At 32.9% G+C, this 16,654-nt stretch overlaps 1 protein-coding gene across 1 annotated transcript; it reads right to left on the bottom strand.

The window, feature by feature from the left end:
* Positions 1-620: 620 nt before the first annotated feature.
* On the bottom strand, positions 621-7,463 carry LOC133201280 (tetraspanin-9-like). Its single transcript, XM_061337079.1, has 7 exons — positions 7,372-7,463; positions 4,208-4,432; positions 3,527-3,601; positions 3,253-3,366; positions 2,727-2,927; positions 2,236-2,319; positions 621-977 (listed from the first exon to the last, which is right to left on the bottom strand). The coding sequence occupies exons 1-7, from the start codon at positions 7,435-7,437 to the stop codon at positions 906-908; spliced, it is 837 nt and encodes a 278-aa protein (XP_061193063.1). The 5' UTR covers positions 7,438-7,463; the 3' UTR covers positions 621-905.
* Positions 7,464-16,654: the final 9,191 nt, after the last annotated feature.

Raw genomic sequence — 16,654 nt, 5'->3', positions numbered from 1 at the left:
AAAATAAACACATTTCCCTCTTCTATATGCAATAGGCAGTCAATAAAACATTTAATTAATCTTAGGTAGATTAAGTAAATAATTAACACCTTAAAAAAAGAGGAACTTTCTGACAGTACTATTTTTCACAAATTCAAAACTACGAGTACCTCTTAGGCCAGGAATAATATAATACCTTGTATTTACATTTGTTAACATAATCAATATATGCGTTACCAAATGTGAAGTTTTCTTTAAGTGACCTTTTTTGATAATTTTTTTTTCGCCTTATTGGTATTAAATTCAAGTACAATATTTATATTATCTTTATATTTTTCAATAAATTTACTCTGGATTGTAGCTCATAATGGTTATCTGAGAACAATACAAATTTATCTGCTTATAAAAATAAAGTGACTTTCTTTCCAGAAAAATTAATATTGCATATACTTTCTTAATCTCTTAATGTAAAAAAAAAAAATCAAGAATAAAAAATACTTTAAATGTTAAAATAAAATTGAAATATTTGGGCTTAAGACCTTCCTTTGGCGAAATCCTGTTTTTTGTTCTCTATTTGTTGAAATAAACATTATGCTGACAGGTATATACTACATAATATACTGTAGAATAAACCATTAATATTTAGTTTAGAGAGTTTTTATTCAATAACTTCATAGATAATTATGTCGAATGCTCTGCGGAAACAATCCTTCAAAACATGCATATAGTCGTTTATTACCTGTTTAATGTATTTAGCTAAAAATTTCACTAAAATAATGTATACAGTGATTTCATTACGAAATAAAATATTAAATCAACAATAATAATATATGTTAAAAAGTCGAACAGTTTCATGTATAGATATGTTTCATATGTTCAATAAAATTAAAGATGAAAAAGAGAAACTCTGGTCTTTAGCAGTGCGTCTAGACTGCTTTCGAGTCATGATCAGATCCCGAACGTCTGCAGATAATGATGGCAAACACAATGGCAAGGAGCTAGTAAGAAACAAATAAAATTCTTACTAATTTGCTACAAAAAATTGATCTTTAACTCTATATATGTCTTCAACATGACAATTTTCACATTACCTATTTAAAAAAAAAACCTGAAGTATATGTGCATGAATGACTTCTAGATGACGCCAGTTTTTCCTTCGTCAACTTATTTATATTGTAATATTCCACTATCACCTGAACGTGTTGTTTCATGTCTCTCAGCTTATTCGATACGGAAGGGAAAGCTCTGAGTACGACCAATTTTTAATACGAGGCAAGCTACTAAAATAAGTTGATATTATAAGGATTGCAACAACCTCGTTTAAAGTGCATCATTTCAAAAAGTCTATGGTCGTAATGAATGACCTTGTTTGCAATTACAACCTATCATTGGGTCGGATTTTTTGACTGGCATACAGTATTTCATACAGCTTGTTAGATCTTTGTTTCTGTACTAAATTTGACAACGGATTATTCCGTCTACCTAATCAATTCATATGGCCCACCGCATGTGTGACCAGTAGACAGGGGATGCTTACTCCTCCATGGTACCTGATCCACCTCTGGAATTTCCAAGGGTCCGTGTTTCATGCCCAGTTCACATTATGTTATTTATACGTGATTTTTTAAACCAAACGTTCTTGGTTATAATCACCTTTTTTCAAAACATTTTCCCCTCAAATTTAAGTCATATGAGTTGATAATTATGCATGTACCGGTAATTAGTATACGTATATGAAAAAGTTTTAGATTTATATAAGTTATATTTTTTTGGAAAAAAGCAAATTCATTTTGGTCCCCCACTTGGGATGCAATTATTTAAGAGAATTTGGTATATGTTTTGTCTTGTCTGTTCATCAAACAAAAATATAACTTTTTGAATTAATAAAAGTTCACACAAAGAATAAAGCTACTCAAAACTGCATCAAACTTCAAGATCAAGGTAATGAGGTCAAATTCATTATATAATCTGAAAGGTCTAGTCACAGGTAATGCACATGTAAAAAAAAATATGACAGCTCTCTCTCTTCTGGAGCAAAAGTTATGGCCAAAGTTTAAATTTTTGATAGGTCAATTTTCTAGGTCAGGGTCAGGAAGTCAAAAATGATAGTTTTTTCTGAACAGAGTTGTAATAGGTAATGTACATTTAAAATATGAAACCCGTATCTTCTCACATTCAAAAGTTATCACATTGCATTATTTCAATGTTATACATATGTAATATTTTATATTTTCTGTCCCCAGCTTTTATTCTTACCTCAATCACAATCACAGTTATAGAGATTCCTATGAAAGCATTCCCGTAAGTCGAAATTAAGTCTTCCACTGCCTCATAACAACCCTGAAAATGTAAACGACGTGAGATTGAAATGGACAGATTTCCTAGGAGAGGAAATGGCACATGTCGCTAATTCAGAGCAAAACCTTTGCTCTACACTTTAATTGTTTTTTTTCTTCAGCTGCAATCTCTTTACTTTTCGATTATAATTTTATTTTTTTTCCACTGCAATATATTACCTGTGGTTGTATACAGTCTGCTTTCTTTTATTTCTTCGTGTGATGTTAATTCTTAAATTCTCAATGTAATCTTTTTATCTATCTAACATTCTAACTAACATTCTGTAATATTGTAACATTTTCTTATTACCCTTTGATTGGAATCATTTTATCTCACCCGAGCCGAAGGCTCAATTGAGCTTTTCTGATTTTTATCCATTTTTTTTTGTCTTCTGTGTGTCACCTTTTTACCTTCTCATTATAACCTTTGGTAACATTCAGATAACACTCTGTTTTGGCCATTAAGTAGTTTGAATTGTCAACTCCTTCACAGCAGGTTCGTGGTATTGTTGCTAGGTGTTCCTTACAGCTTCCTTTTTTTGTGCACCAAGGTGTTTTGGAAAACTCACTGCCATTCTTTACCATCATTGGATCAAGTCCACAACAGTCAAACTTTATGAAATGAAAAATAAAACTTATAATTAAAAAAGATCTGTTTCCATGAAGCGATGTTTATACTATATGCCATTTTTAGTCTGAGTTTGTGTGGGTTGGACAGTCTAGAAAACAATTTGGTAAATGGCACGGATAAATGAATTGTAAATACAAACTCTTACGTACTCACACGCACATTTCTTACAATAGTACAATGTAAAATGCACTATCCTGTATATTAAGAATAACTAAAAATACCTCAATACATTAGAGACTGAGGGATTATGATATAACTGCTATATCACTACTTAATTGCTCAAAATTGAACAAAGAGATAATGTACCGTTAGGAATACATAGTTCCAGGCATTAGAGACGGAATTTTCACTGTCCAGGGTGTCATTTACAAAATTCTTATCCAGTGAATCCTTCATAGCTTTCTTTACAGTGTCGTCAAACTAAATAAGAAGAAATTTCATGTCTACAAATATTCATGTGGCTTAAAAATAAATAATAGAATAAAACGGAGAAAAAGATAATTGATAAATTATTGAATAGAAAAATTTATCTGATCAACATGCGGTGATACCGTTAAATTAAAGTTAAGCTGAATCTCACCTCATTCCTCATTTGAAACCACAATATAACAGCTGCAAGTTTTATGATGAGGACAATCAACACCAATATAGCGTACTGTTGTAAAGGAAAGCGTGGACAAAATATTTTAATTTTATTGATTTATCTAATTATTCACGATGAAAGTACATGTACTTCGTTAGACAGTAGGCTAATAAAAACTTCTATAACGACAAATGCTGTGGTGTTTTTCCTCCAAATTTGATAATTACGAATGTAGTGCAAAGAGATAGTGAAGACTAGTATCTCGATGATAAGAAATCTTCTGTACATTAAAATAAAATATACAGTACATTTTCTTAAAACAAATCTCTGCTCTTTTATTCTTGATCTTCAACCTTCTACACACAACCCGCAAAAAAATTTATGATAATAATACTCGAGAAACCCTTCCTCTTTCCCAAACAAATGTTATAAGCTGTACATTTAGTCTTGAAAATTCACAGATTAGTATTAATAAAATATCTGACTGCGGGGAAAAAAAGAAAAATTAAAATGAAAAGTACAAAGGCTTAAATACATATAATTATGTCGTATTCCATTGTAGTGAAAAAAATTAAAATCATTTTTAAAAAAAACACAAACATTTTACCGTTATTTTTCTCTCTTTGCTTGAAGAAGACTAAATGTTCCTAAATAGCAGGTAATCTAAGTTATTCATACCGTAATCAGCATACATTTGACCTCACAGCAGGCGCCAATCAGGCCCAGTCCAGCGACTATCACGATGAACGCCCCAATGACGATAAAGATGATGGACAAATTGTGGGAAAGATCTCCAAGTTTGTAATTAGCTACGTTCACGCTGTTAAGGGCAGGTGTGACGTCAGAGGAAATGGCGTTTATTCTGACCAGTATTCCCGCTACCAGGAGACCCAGTCCGAGTAGCTGAAATGGTACTTATATACGTAATATGTTCCCTAATAAAAACAATGTCTGTACCCTTACACAATTATCATTTAGTTATAGTTTCTTCAAAAATAGAAGCTGAAATAAGAAAAAAAATATCTGTGTCATGTTTTTACGCCATTGTAAATTCTCAGTATCTTCATACTTTTGCATTTTAATCCTAGAAATTTTGCAAATTTACTATATATGGTCCCAGACTTTGGTGCAGTGGAATATTAGATTTAATCGCGAGAAGTTTGAAATAAATTCTCTTTGTAAAATACCTTGTGCTTATGTTCAGGGTCACCTTCAAGCAATTCTATAGCATCCATATTACACATGCTAAGGCGTTCAACTCAAATTTTCAGATGTATCGACGACGTTTCATCAATTAACAATTATAGTTATTTTCATTTATATGTCGACTCGATATATCCCAATGAACTCGAAACGAAAGCACCACAGAATCTGTCGCATATATTTCAAATTTGGATGTTTTATTGACTATAGACCTTAAAGCCAATTAACAACTAATCTGTATGAGAAACGAGATGACGTCAGCTTTTCCATTGTCAACTTTCCTTATTTATGTATTCCTCTACGATTAACGTTCAAATCTAACTTCTGCATTTCTCTATAGAGAAGTTTAAATACTCGCCGTAGCAGAATAGAAATGATTGTTGAGGAATGTACTCCTTAGTCTCGAGATTTTGTTGGCAAATAAATTCTCGCCCTTCGGGCTAGGTTTTTATTTGCCAACAAAATCTCTTGACTATCAGGATATATTCTCTAATAATTCCTCCTATGCAGGAATTAATTAAGTATTATCAAGCTATCACCTGCGTATGGTGTTCATGTCTCCCAAATTATTCGATACGCAAGAGAATTAATAAGGCTCTGAGTATTTTTAAATCGAAACAGGCTACTGCCATATAAGCTGATTTGACAGGGTTTCAACAACCTGGTTTAACGTAAGCATTTCTTAAATTCTATGTTGTTATAATTACCTTGATAGCAAATGCAAACGATCAATGGGTCGTTTTTTGACTGACATATTTCATACCAATTGTTTGGTCTTTTTTCTATACTACATTTGTCTACAGAATATTCCATTTATTTCATCAATATATAGGCCTCCCGGCGGGTGTGGCCGGTCGACAGGGGATGCTTACTTCTCCTAAGCACCTAACTCTTCCTCTGGAATTTCTGGAGGTCTGCGTTTAATGCCCTGTTCACAGATTTGTATTCTATTATTAGTAGGGTTTTTTTTCAAATCGATCAATGTTCATTGTCTTCACCTTTCTTATTACATGTTTTCAGACTGCAAGCATGCGCAATCTTCCTTTGTACTTCTTAAGCAATAGGCAACTTTGAATATTCAACCTTTTATAATCATTTTACTTTTGCTTGTGACAGGGGTTTTTAAAGCCACTTTAAAAATTTTCCAAGTTTACAATTTCTTGATCTATTCAAAATATTCCAAATATGTCATACTTTTAACTAGTCATAATGATAACTCACCTATATTGTTCTCAGTTGCAAATGTCATTTTACGATTTGTAGTATCTGTACTCTTACGGGTATGCTTTGGCCGTGCACTACTTAGATTTCTTTGCTATTCTTTATCATCTATCTAATAAATGTCCTCTTATTTTTTTAGGATAGTTCTGATTTTATTTGGTAAAGACAGCCGGACATTAAAATATTTTGGTTAAGGTCCTATCTTCATCACTTTTTTATCTTTGTATCTGATATCCACTTTTGTGCGATTCTTTTCGAGCATTCGCAGAACTTCGATCTGGATATAAGGTCGATATGCTGTTGCACGATTTTTTAGCCTTTGATTCGATACAGTCACGATTGTTTAAGAAAAAAATAACATGTCAAAAAACATTCCAAGATCAACACGATTGCCAGGATTTGCCTCAATGTCTGATAAAGTTTCATAGGATCATCACGAATAGTGCACGATTAAGTCCATAATTTCAATCGGGACGCGGATTGTAAAAGTGGGAAGACTACATTTCCTTGTGAGAATCAGATAGATGACACCATTGTTAAGCAAAATGCAGCATTAGGGAAAGGCATTGAATAGAGCCCCATTATTATAACAGGAATTCTAGGAATTCATATTGTAATATACATAGTAAGTATTATACTCTCCGAAACTGGACCATCAATTTCAGCACGATATTCTGTCCACTCGCAGTTATTTTTCATAAAACCTGTATTTTTTATTTAAATGTTGTCTCATATTGACTAGAGCCAAGCTACCTTAGGGTATCACCTTGCATTACGGACAATAGTAAACCATTTCCTTTTGTAGTTAACTACCTGTTATAATAATGGGGCTCTATTCAATGCCTGTCCCTAATGCTGCATTTTGATATGCTTTGCTTTACAATGGTGTCATATCTCTGATTCTTACAAGGAAATGAATGAGGTTTTAAAATATGTTGAAGATTAGTTTTTTCTCTTTTCCAGAGAATCTTGAAGTTAAATACAATAGAATTAGTTTGACTTCCTGATTGATGTATCGTCAACAGAGTTCAACATTCACTAGCGTATCGTTAAGGTTTCTATCGTGCTTAAGGAATGCAATACATTGTTATTCAGAATTAAAACTTTCGTAAAAAATAATGTCAACAGTAAGGAAATAGGATTTTGTATATAAACAAAAACTACAAAAACTGTCCCTTCAATTCTTTAAAAAAGAAATAAAAAGCTGAAAAAGTAAATTTTTAGAAAACAAGCCCATTTTTAATTAATTGTATATTTCATACACATATGATTATTTACATCACAATGTAAACATTGTGATAGATATATTCAAACGGTAGGTTTTAAATTTTTCACACAGTGAATTAAGTTTTTTCTAAAGGTATACTTTTTCGTTCAAACTACTTATTTTTCAAGAACATAAACTCTGAAAAGCTTACCAGGAATATTGCGTTAATGACTGAAAGATACACTTTGCCAAATTTTCCACAATTACTTAGCCCCATTTTGTATCGTTTCCGTTGATAAACAGATTTAAAATTTTTAAAGTTAAAACACGTAATAATAGTATGGAGGAGCATTTGTGCCTCAACAACTAATCTAAAGAAAAAGACAATGAGTAAAAGAGTATATGGAAGTTTCGAAAACAAAAGTTTAGCACGTGGCAAGATAAATGTGCCGGTCTTGTAAAGTAGGTTTCCACCTCTAAAATCCCCCCCCCCCCAGAAAATTGGCTTCAGAGTAGGATTTCCCCCGGGGAATAGGCTCTAGAGTAGCATTTCCCTCCCAAAAATTACTCTAGAATAGCATTTCCCTTACGGAAATCCCATACCAACTTCATTTTTCCGGGGGGGGGGGGTATACTCAGATACTCAGTGTAATAGTTTTAGAGTACGATTTCTTCCAGAGTTTTCTCCACCAATAAAATACTACGCCTGTACTTATATATAAGAGGGAAGGGGAACAACCCATTGTTACAAGTGTCCTCCTTTAAATTTCCAACAGGCGCTCTCGCAGTAGATAATCTTAATAAAACTTCACAAAAAATGTAATCTTTTTAAAAAAGTCTAGTTGTGCATTTAACATTTAAAATTTTCAGAATTGCGACCAGTTCCAATCAGTTTCATTATCACGTAGGTAGTATGGAAATTGAAAATTTTAAATATCATATTATTCAGTATCTGCACAACTAATTTTTTTGGAGTTAGTCTTATTCTGAATAAACTACTTTCTGCCAATAAAAGAATGGTACAATGTAATCGTTGGACAAATTTTTAACTTAAACCATGGAAACAAAAAGGAGCAATTTTATTTAAAAGTTTTCTTTTCTCCAGTTCAAACTACATGTACACAGATATGTTTAAATATTCAAAATAGCTGCGGTTGCAATGAAACTAAAAATGGGTCAATTTCTAAAACTTTTATGCCAAGAGAGGTGTTGAGACATCGATTTTTTGAGTGACTAATTTTACAATTTCCTACAAGTCAAAATTTTGTGTTGAGACTCAATGATTTGAACTATATATTTTATTATTTTTTACTAAATGTGGACAAATTTTTGAGTCGAAAAACAATCATATTTCCATTTAAAAATCAGTTGACTTTCATATTAACTTTTAGCCAAAATATTGTCGAAATGATTTAAGTATTGATAAATTAGGGGAAATCCTACTCTGAGAAAGAAAGAGGGGGGGATTTCACCTTAGTATGAGATTACCCCTCGGGGAGAATTCCCACTCTAAAGTACAGATTCGGGGAGGGGGGGGGGTGGCTACGGGGAAATTCTACTCTACAACACCAGTTTTTCCTCAATTTATTGCATGTTTGTTATATGAACCAGATTGTTACCAACAATAATGTCAAAGATTGTATGAGAATTGAGAAACAAAAGTAAAAAAAAGGAACAAAAATATTGAAAAATAAATATGTTCTTAAAGCTTTTACTTGAATGGCGTAAGAATGTTCCTTTCACTTTATATTGTACTGATTTGTAAATTAAGAAGAGCAGCCTTCCATACATGAAGACATGCATTACACCTGCATGTTTGAAATATATGCTTTATTATTTGGGACAATAGCTGTAAAACTTATCTAACGCAACTTTTGAAGATATTTCAATATTTTTATTTATTAATTGCTTTCAAAAGTTTAATCTCTATTTTTTTTTTAACAATCTTAAGCACTCGAGCACGATAATGCTATCAGTAATAGCAAACTAGTCTGATATATTTTCAAGTGTATATGGTTCCTGATTTTTTTTTATAAAGGTTTAAAACATAAGAGGGCAGCATTTTTACAAATCTTACACTATTGAATTACAAAACTATTTATAAGTATGATTTTTATTTATATCATACAGGGGTGGGGATGAGATGGGGGGTGTCTCAAAATGTTGGGTTATTTAGAATAAAAATTACAATTGCAGTTTAGATGACTGAACTATGACTGAAAATTCAACTTAAACCCATATTTTCCTTTCAAAGGAAATTATACTTCAAAATGAAATGACATTTAAAATATTTTCAATATTTAAAACATCAGAATTAAATTTGAACTACAATGCTTATCTATGGATTCTAACAGTTATAAAAATCCCTCCACGGATACATATTGGGATCTCTTCTGTATGTTCTACCAAACTCAACACTTCCTCCATACTGCGCAACAACATATCGAAGATTTGGTGTTAATCAGACGTGCATACTAAAAACTCCGAAGAATTTTGAGTTAATTTGAAATTACCACTTAATTTTTTTTCTATAATCATCAAAATCACATCATATGACTTTTCCACACTTAATACAATTATACGGCATGATAATTTGAAAAAGAAACTACGTTTTATTTAATACTATTGATAACTGCTTCTTTGCCACTCGAAAAAATAGATAAGTCATCTGTCCAGGAAACCAGTTAGTTAAAACATTCTGATTTTTACTACAAGCATTTTGAATTAGACATTAAATCGATGTGGAATTTTAAATTACATTTTAGTCCTTTCTAAGTGTTTCTTTGTTTAGCGCCTTGGTTTTTGAGACCCCAGATCAGGGAAAAAACACAAACACAAACTATAGAAATTAATTTTTCTGCCACAACTTTTAAACTTCCGTCAACTTTTTTGCAATTTTTTCATTAATCCGTCAAATTAGATATATACAAAGTATTTATTACCTAGATTTTGCACAGGAATATACATGTCTATGAGGAATTTAGAATTATGATGTCAAATCTTTTGAATGACTTTATGACTAAGACGTGTGTTTATTTTTCGGACCGTATTTCTTTGTGAATAGATAGGTAGGTTTTTGAATGCATAGTGGACGTTAAACAGAGAAAAAAGTTGGAATGGCCTTATGTTGTCCTTGGCGATCAGGTCTTTCAACAGTCTTTTCGAATTGACATAGGAAGTAATTGCGCCTCTTCATAAGCCGAATAATTTGTATTCTTATGGTGCAAAATTTATTCAATAAAATCTACATAAAAGGAACAATTTTCTTGCTGCAGCATGCAATTTGACATTTAGATTTATCGATTTATTAATTAGCAATATTTATCTACGAGGGTTGTTCGGAAAGTTCGTGGACTATGCCAATCTTCGTTATACTAATGCCCTGTTCACACGGAGAGTTTAATTCGCAGTAAATTAATGCGAAGTAAACTAATGCGAATTAAACTAATGCGAATTAAATTGCGTTCACACGACAGCTAATGCGAAGTAAACTAATGCGAATTAACAAATTTTTATTTCTACAGTAAGACTATTCAGTAAGGCTATTATGACGTCATTTTGCGAATCACGTCACATTGTGCCGAGCAGATACATTTGACCACTGATTTGACATAATGTCATAGTGTCTGTACACATTTTAGTGATTATCATAATTTTCCTTTGTTTTCCACTCAAAAGTAGCACAAGTACCTATATCTGACCATCGACATGTGGCCTGTGACTTAATTCTGCCCTTACGCATGCGTCAAAATTTAATTCGAATTAGCTTCGCTTAGCGTTCACACGGAGCTAATGCGAAGTAATTTAATGCGCTGTAAATTAATTCGAATTAAACTAATTCGCATTAAATTCTCCGTGTGAACGCGGTTCAAATTTAATTCGCAGTAACTTACGTTTAATTCGAATTAAACTCTCCGTGTGAACAGGGCATATCTTTAAAAAATTTAAAATGAGCACATTATCATATGTAAAAAATATTTTGTTTAAGTGTGAAGTTTCTTTGATTTAATAGAATTCATGTTATTAGTCCCCTACCGGTGAAACCGGAGGGGACTATAGGTTTCCACTGAGTCTGTCCGTCCGTCTGTCTGTCTGTCCGTCCGTCCGTCTGTCCCTCTGTCTGTCTGTCCGTCTGTCCCACTTGGTTTTCCGCACTTTTTTCCTAAACGCTTGCAGATATTGAGCTGATTTTTGGTATTTGAGTGTATCTTGATAAGTTACAGATCAAGTTTGCATTTCGTTCCGCTTCATTGATTTTTGACGGAATATCGGCCTTTTCAATTTTTAAGGGTTTTCCGCAATTTTCTTCTAAACGATTTCAGATATTGAGCTGATTTTTGGTATGTGACTTTACCTTGATTAGTTATAGATCAAGTTTGCATTTCGTCCCGCTTCATTGATTTTTGACGAAATTATGGTATTTTCAATTCTTAACGGGAACCAGATTACACTTGCCGGTAGGGGACTAGTATTGCTAATGCAATACTCTCAGAATGCTTGTTTAACTTTAAAATCAACACGTTTTGTAACTCAACAACACTCTAACGTCAAAAACATACCGACATGAGGTTCTAAAAAATACTATGATCCCTTTACATTTCACACGGTATTGCCCAATACCAGTGCACTCATGAAAAACGTTTCTCTATCGCTTGAAATCTATTTTCCTAACAATTGTTCCAGTAGCATCATTTTGTTTGTCAATGTTATATTTTTTTTCACGGCATAAGTGTGCTTTCACAAGATCAGCATCTATGAAGCACCAAACTCTTAGCATGACGTTATTAACTTTTCCATGTTTTTGATAAGATTTTTTTTTTTTTACCGATCACCATCGTCTAAGCAGAGAAGTCTTTCATTCAAATACCGCTTGTACCATGTACACAGACACACACATGCATTTCTCGCTTTTGATATATTTCCTACTTCCTCCGGCTTTTTAAGAGTTTTTTCCCAGAGTTTTCCAGAGTACAACACAAAATCGTATGATTAACTGCTGCTCCGTGACGTTCTACGACGTCATCTTTTTTGCCCTTTTCAATGAGGACTACCTATCTTCTGAAACTGATTTCTTTTCATCGAAGCAAAATATTAAGTCATAATTTGGAATCAGAAACGATGAAACAATTTTTGATTTGAACGTCTAGAATTTTTTTTCCATTTTTGTGTCATTTTACACAAGATTCGACTTCAGACATTATTTAGTGTCTTGATTGTAATTTACAAAATTTTGACCTGCTCCGTGATCCAATTTTCGCATTTTTACAGTCTAAATAAGTTTGAAATAAACCACGATATCTTAATTTTTTTTAAAATCACATCATTTGAATTTACTGTTGAAATATTTCTTCAAAATTTGGATATAATATGACGTTAAGTAAAAAAGTTATGACGGTAGTCCACGAACTTTCCGAACATCCCTCGTATTTGATATCCACTGAACTCACTTACCGGTACCCATTCCACGCTCTTATTAGTATCTGGTACAATCACTTACCGGTACCCATTCAACACTCTTATTAGTATCTGGTACGATCACTTATCAGTACCCATTCAACACTCTTATTAATATCTGGTACGATCACTTACCGGTACCCATTCAACGCTCTTATTAGTATCTGGTACAATCACTTACCAGTACCCATTCAATACTCTTATTAGGATCTGGTATAATCACTTACTAGTACCCATTCAACATTCTTATTAGTATCTGATACAACAAGCATTCTGAGAGTATTGCATTAGCAATACTAGTCCCCTACCGGTAAGTGTAATCTGGTTCCCGTTAAGAATTGAAAATACCATAATTTCGTCAAAAATCAATGAAGCGGGACGAAATGCAAACTTGATCTATAACTATTCAAGGTAAAGTGACATACCAAAAATCAGCTCAATATTTGATATCGTTTAGAAGAAAATTGCGGAAAACCCTTAAAAATTGAAAAGGCCGTTATTCCGTCAAAAATCAATGAAGCGGGACGAAATGCAAACTTGATCTGTAACTTATCAAGATACACTCACATACCAAAAATCAGCTCAATATCTGCAAGCGTTTAGGAAAAAAGTGCGGAAAACCAAGTGGGACAGACGGACAGACAGACAGAGGGACAGACGGACGGACGGACGGACAGACAGACAGACGGAGGGACAGACTCAGTGGAAACCTATAGTCCCCTCCGGTTTCACCGGTAGGGGACTAATAACTAACAAACTGACCTCTTGGGTCTATCACAGGCATACCTGCCCCTATAAATAGTGTCTGGTTAAATGTCGGATAGAATTCAGCTGTGATATGTCTATGACACAATATTAGTATATAACAGAAACATTTATATGCCTCTGCTGGGGATTGAACCCGGGGCCTCTGGCATGCCAGTCCAGTGCTCTACCAATTGAGCTAAAGGGTTAACCCACTAGCTGAAGCTAGTAGGAGGCCGTGTATCTGACACTACCACATTGTCCCCTCCAGAGAATGAGATGTCCTCATCTCTTTTGGAGTGCCGACGCCTGTGGGGCGAAGTTCTGGGGGCAATCACTTTCATCCGCCAGAGAACACCCGGGTCCCAACCTGGGCGCCAAATGTAACAGAAACATTTATATGCCTCTGCTGGGGATTGAACCCGGGGCCTCTGGCTTGCCAGTCCAGTGCTCTACCAATTGAGCTAAAGGGTTAACCCATGCATGAATAGCATGCTTGACTTAATGGAAAATACTATTGAAAAGCCTTAGTGTAATAAATATATACAAACGCTCTTACTTATAACTATTTAAAGTATGGAAATACATTATGGACAAAAATTAAAAACAATAAGTCGATGCTGTATTTTTATTAGATAATATCTTTATTAATAAAAACACGCGGTCACAAGTATATGATTTTATTTTTATACCCTGGTTGAAACATTTAATTCTATGAATAGTGTCTGATACAATCACTGATATATTACTCTGTTATCAGTATTAAGTACTTTTATTTACACTCTGACGTCTTTAGATGTTTTGTGTGTTCACTGATAAGTTTCAATTTATAATATTTCTGACATTTACCTGTATGATAAGTTTTTTGATTTAAGAATTACAATTTGGTATCTTTGAAATTTTCACTACCTCAATAATCAGTGTCTGATAAAATCGCTTATACAATCATCTGTAATAGGATGGGATTAACAAAGTTGAAAGAACTTGCATCCAGTTCTCCTGTATAAATTAGACAATAAAATATATTAAGAAACAGCTGCAATATCTCAGTCCCTGGTGCAATACTCACTAATCATTGGCTGGTACAATCATTTAAAAACTGACTAAATAAGATCTATAACCTACGGAAGCCTGTTGAGGCCAGTTTATAGAAAAAATATTTTCTATTGCGTTTATACGCAAAACATTACGTTTAATCGCAATAATCATAGCCTTCAAAGGCAAAAGACTGCGTCAAACTGCAATGTATATTGCGTTTAAACGCAAAACACTTTGCTTTTAATTGCAAAAGATTGCAATTAAACGCAATCTTTTGCGTTTAAACGCAATAATTTTACGATTTAAATGCCAAAATATTTTTGCATTTAAATGCAATAATTTTGCGTTTAAATGCAATATTTTTGCGTGTAAGCGCAATAATCTTTGCGTTTAAACGCAATATTTCTCCCTTTTAAGGATTCGTTTTGCATTTAAACGCAATGATACTGTAGTTTCAAAATCAGACATCAATAAGCCAAAGCATAAAATTACTAGGATCAGACACTTCAAAGAAATGTTTGGTTCTGTGTCTTTTTGAAAAATTTTCATAAGTAAAACAATGGCATCCTTACAACCAGAATGTCTTAACCCAACACTTTTAATGAAGCCTTTGATCAATTACTTACCTATCACAACTAATTAAGAACGTTTCAGTGGTATTAATAGCACTTGTCAATTTGGTAGTATACATTGATCAGTCTGTTTTCATTTGATTTTGATCTCATCTGATTCCATCGCCTATGTTCTTGTGTTTATTGTGTGAAACAATTGGATAGGTTGTAAATGTACATTTTAGTCTAAATACTTCAACATATTGTAGGTAATTCCAACATTTCACCATTCGTTTCCCGAATCCCTTTGTACAACCATTTTTTTTTTTTTTTTTTTTTTTTTTGCTTCTTAAGTCTTTTGTTTAGAAGATCTACTCTAATTGTTCGCAAAAATTGTTGCAAAGTAGAAAAAATAACAAAATAGAAAATGTGATTTGTGATTGTAAGCAACTAACCAAATCTTAATTAAGAAAATAGAGATCTAATAAGCTTAAGATATGTCTCGTTCTTAGGTTGCCTTTGGTTTTATAACTATACATTTTTCCCCTCTTTAAATTTAAATCAGTAAATTATCCTTTCAGAGAGCTTTTGTGCAGAGGAATCTGATTCTATAAAGCTAGACAATAAACAATTTTCTAAAAAGTAAGAAAGAGAAAGAAATGAAAGATATCAGTATGCGTGGGCCCATTGTACTCTGCAAGGTTTGATACAAATGATTGCATTTAAACACAAAGATTATTGAGTTTAAACTCAAAATTATTGCGTTTAAATGAAATATTATTGCATTTAAACGCAAAGATTATTGCTTTTAAACGCAAAAATTATAACGTTAAACGCAAAACACTTTAATCAAAATTATTGCGCTAAAACGCAAAAAATGCGTTTAATCGCTATCTTTGTGAATAAACACAAAGTGTTTTGCGTTTAAACGCAATATACATTGCGATTAAACGCAATCTTTTGCATTTAAACGCAGTATTTTGCGTTTAAACGCAATCATTATTGCGTTTAAATGTAATGAAAAATATTTCTTTCTTTGAACTGGCCTCAATGGGCTTCTGTTATAATCAGAGTTTGCTAAAATTATTGAACGTTGAATTAATGTTATATTTGATTTTTTAAAGAAAAGAATGAAGATGATGTTATGGGTCGCCATTAGCCGAGAGTTAAGCTGAAAATTGGAATCACGTTCTTGCAATTATATTAAACATCTGCAAAGTAAGCTTAACTATCTATTTGAATACATTTATTGCCCTGTGACAATTATCATTCAGATATAACCTTGAATAAAATATCACTCATACTTATCAACATGTTCAATACTCAATATAGTCTTTAACGCTTAATTGCCCAAAACCTTTGGAACCTGAGGTATGATTCATATTCATCTCTATGTCATGTCACACTATTGGTCATGAGCAAGACCATATTCACGGTTGAATCCACTTATATCAAGGACTCCATAGTTCCTTGTATAACCTGGAAAAGGTTCCAATATCTCATTAGTAACCTTTGATGATTTGAATCAAGATAATGACCTCTTTGCCATCGGCAACGACATAATTTAAATGCATTCACACTTAGAGTTTCTAATTCAAAATTTTAGACACAAGTTTTAGGACAAACAGCGCAACGGGCAGTCAGTCAGAAACAGTGACATACCAATTAATCCCTGCTTGAAGGGCATTATATACTTGTCAAAAATAT

This window comes from Saccostrea echinata, unplaced genomic scaffold, assembly GCF_033153115.1.
Source record: "Saccostrea echinata isolate AGI-Se365-2 ecotype Australia unplaced genomic scaffold, CSIRO_AGI_Sech_v1 ptg000043l, whole genome shotgun sequence".
NCBI lineage: Eukaryota > Metazoa > Mollusca > Bivalvia > Ostreida > Ostreidae > Saccostrea > Saccostrea echinata.
The sequence above is the reverse complement of the archived record's forward strand: the minus strand, read 5'-3'. Positions and strand labels throughout refer to the sequence as shown.

What these genes read in the sequence shown, in the direction of transcription:
- LOC133201280 (XM_061337079.1), bottom strand. Translation starts at nt 7,437, where the DNA reads ATGGGGCTAAGTAATTGTGGAAAATTTGGCAAAGTGTATCTTTCAGTC. An exon ending in TCATTAACGCAATATTCCTG is followed by an intron (nt 4,433 to 7,371) that starts GTAAGCTTTTCA and finishes GTACCATTTCAG; the next exon opens with CTACTCGGACTGGGTCTCCT. An exon ending in GGTTTCAAATGAGGAATGAG is followed by an intron (nt 3,367 to 3,526) that starts GTGAGATTCAGC and finishes CTTCTTATTTAG; the next exon opens with TTTGACGACACTGTAAAGAA.